Source organism: Nanorana parkeri, unplaced genomic scaffold, assembly GCF_000935625.1.
Source record: "Nanorana parkeri isolate BGI_ZX_2015 unplaced genomic scaffold, ASM93562v1 scaffold3383, whole genome shotgun sequence".
Taxonomy (NCBI): domain Eukaryota; kingdom Metazoa; phylum Chordata; class Amphibia; order Anura; family Dicroglossidae; genus Nanorana; species Nanorana parkeri.
In genome coordinates, this window is record NW_017309651.1 from 15,247 (window position 1) to 18,202 (window position 2,956).

At 50.3% G+C, this 2,956-nt stretch overlaps 2 protein-coding genes across 4 annotated transcripts in view; both read left to right on the plus strand.

Annotated features, from left to right (window-relative positions):
• The window catches only part of LOC108803091 (zygote arrest protein 1-like), a 14,549-nt gene extending 14,208 nt beyond the window's left edge, over positions 1 to 341 (plus strand). Inside the window, exon 4 of the mRNA XM_018574933.1 lies at positions 63 to 341. Coding sequence (XP_018430435.1) covers positions 63 to 203 — 141 coding nt within the window. The 3' untranslated portion in view covers positions 204 to 341. The remainder of the gene's footprint in view (positions 1 to 62) is intronic.
• A 1,767-nt stretch (positions 342 to 2,108) lies between these two features.
• RRM1 (ribonucleotide reductase catalytic subunit M1) overlaps positions 2,109 to 2,956 on the plus strand; it is a 27,079-nt gene continuing 26,231 nt past the window's right edge. For 2 of the 3 annotated variants that reach the window (XM_018574930.1, XM_018574931.1), the window contains exon 1: positions 2,189 to 2,247. In XM_018574930.1, the coding sequence (XP_018430432.1) occupies positions 2,229 to 2,247 (19 nt within the window). In that variant the 5' untranslated portion in view covers positions 2,189 to 2,228. Of the gene's footprint in view, positions 2,248 to 2,956 lie in introns of all 3 variants that reach the window. The other variant, XM_018574932.1, reaches the window with a different exon arrangement.

A 2,956-nucleotide genomic window follows, 5' to 3' on the forward strand; every position in this document is an offset into this window, starting at 1 on the left:
CAATGAATGCCTACAACCCGGTCCCGGTTTAGACCTTTAACTCCTGACTCTTCTTCCTCCAGATCTGCATGAAGGCCGTGTGTTCCTGCCCCGAGAGGCGCCACATTGACCTGAAGCGCCCTCATTGCCAGGAGCTGTGTGGCCGGTGCAAGGGCCAAAGACTTCCCTGCGACAAGACCTACAGCTTCAAGTACATTGTGTGATGCCTGGCTGTGCCCTGCGGGGGTGACCCCATTGTGCTCTGACCGTGCCCTGCGGGGATGACCTCATTGTGCCACGTGGACTCTCTGGTGACCTCCTCACATGACGGGGAACGTGGCTCTTATTGTTTTGCACTGAATTGTACAGTTTTTTTTTCCTTTGTGTATAAAATGAGTTTTTTCTGTAGATAGATTTGTGTTGGACCGGACGTCCCCGGAGTCCCTCACCTTGTGGACCGGACGTCCCCGGAGTCCCTCACCTTTGTAGAAATCAAGTTTCAGACAGACTGTCTGTGCTCACCTTGTGTACATATCACGGAGCTTTGTATTGATCAGTATAAAAAACACTGCAGTCTTAAAATAAAAAAAATAAAAATCAAACCTGTGATCATCGGTCTTCATTCATCTGCAGGAAGCACTTGGCTAGTGTGGTACCCCCCCCCCCAACACACATGTATGACCATCTATGGGCCTCAATAAGTGGTGACCGCCATCTATGGGCCTCAATAAGTGGTGACCGCCATCTATGGGCCTCAATAAGTGGTGACCGCCATCTATGGGCCTCAATAAGTGGTGACCGCCATCTATGGGCCTCAATAAGTGGTGACCGCCATCTATGGGCCTCAATAAGTGGTGACCGCCATCTATGGGCCTCAATAAGTGGTGACCGCCATCTATGGGGCCTCAATAAGTGGTGACCGCCATCTATGGGCCTCAAGTGGTGACCGCCATCTATGGGCCTCAATAAGTGGTGACAGACATCCATGGGGCCTCAGTATCTGATGACTATAGGCCCACAGTATGGGTTGGCCAACATGTGGGGCTTCAGAACATGGAGACACACCTCTATAGACCTTTATGTGGGGAGCTTCAAAATGGGGTGACCAGCATCTGTGGAGCCTCGGTATGGGCTGGCCCTCAATGTGCGTTGAGACATCAATGGGCCTCAGTATGTGGTGACAAACATCTATGGACACCTAGTGTCTGCTGGCCAACATTTGTGGGGCCTCGGTGTGCCGTGACTTATTTACAACAGAATTGGCTTGTATCTGCAGATCTAGGGGCCCCTGGTGACATCTCTGTGGCCCCTGGTGGTGTACTGTCACTGACCACCTCCTCATCTTGTCTAGGAAAGACTGACCTTGTTACGATGACAACCTGTGAATTACATGATCCTGCTGGAGCACTGGGTGGGGGATCGGCCCTGACACAAGATGGCGGCCTGGAAGAGATGAGGCGCTCAGAGAATTCACCGGAATGCAGGATGAGGCGAGTCAGCCTGGAACGAGGAGAGAACCCGCAGACATTTCCTGTATCCAGGACTCAGGAACTTCCTCCTATAGGGACAGGAAGCAGAAGAAGCGCTCTGTGGGGTTGGCGAGTGACACATCTCTGCAGGTGTAAGCAAGTCAGATGGAGGGCACTGCAGGTATAGCGTCAGAGGGAGTATAAGCAGGTCAGAGGGAGGTCACTGCAGGTATAGGGTCAGAGGGAGGTAATTGCAGGTCAGGGGAGGTCACTGCAAGTATAAGCAGGTCAGAGGGAGGTCACTGCACGATGATATATGACAACACAGCTGAAGGCTGAACCAGAACTGAGTGTTGTCGGCCTCCTACTAGGCGGGTCTCACACAAAATGTCCGCCAAACGGAGACAAAATCTCCACGTGAATATATATCTGAACTGCCGAGGACAGTATGAATTGGAAACACTAGAGGCATATAACTGAATTATAATTTGGGGAAAGACGCCATTTTGTCGAAGACTAAAATGTCTTACAACAAACGGAGGGCGGGGTCTGAAATGTGTTACACAGTTGGAAGGCGTGGTCAGCAGAGTCGACTCTGACAGACGGGCGGCGGGAAGAGAAGAGGTGAAGACCCGCCTCTAGACTCTGGCCTCTAGTGACGTCACGCAGCCTGGTTTGGCGCGGTTTTTGTTTGTCAGGAATTGGCGCTCATTTTACCTCAGAACAGAGAACACCGGCGAGAGGAGATCCGCCCGAAGGCACCCGGAGAGAGAGAGAATCATGCATGTCATTAAGAGAGGTAATCTACCCGGATATATGACCCCAATACTTTCATATACACCCCATAATACAGCACCGACCGGATAGATCACCCCAATACTGTCCTATACACCGCATAATACAGCACAGACCGGATGTATCACCCCAATACTTTCATATACACCCCATAATACAGCACAGACCGGATAGATCCCCCCAATACTTTCATATACACCCCATAATACAGCACAGACCGGATAGATCACCCCAATACTGTTCTATACAGCACAGACCGGATAGATCCCCCCAATACTTTCATATACACCCCATAATACAGCACAGACCGGATAGATCACCCCAATACTGTCCTATACACCGCATAATACAGCACAGACCGGATATATCACCCCAATACTGTCCTATACACCGCATAATACAGCACAGACCGGATATATCACCCCAATACTGTCCTATACACCGCATAATACAGCACAGACCGGATAGATCCCCCCAATACTGCCCTATACACCCCATAATACAGCACAGACCGAATATATCCCCCCAATACTGTCCTATACACCGCATAATACAGCACAGAGCGGATAGATCACCCCAATACTGTTCTATACACCCCATAATACAGCACAGACCGGATAGATCCCCCAATACTGTCCTATACCCCCATAATACAGCACAGACTGGATAGATCCCCCAATACTGTTCTATACACCCCATAATACAGCACAGAC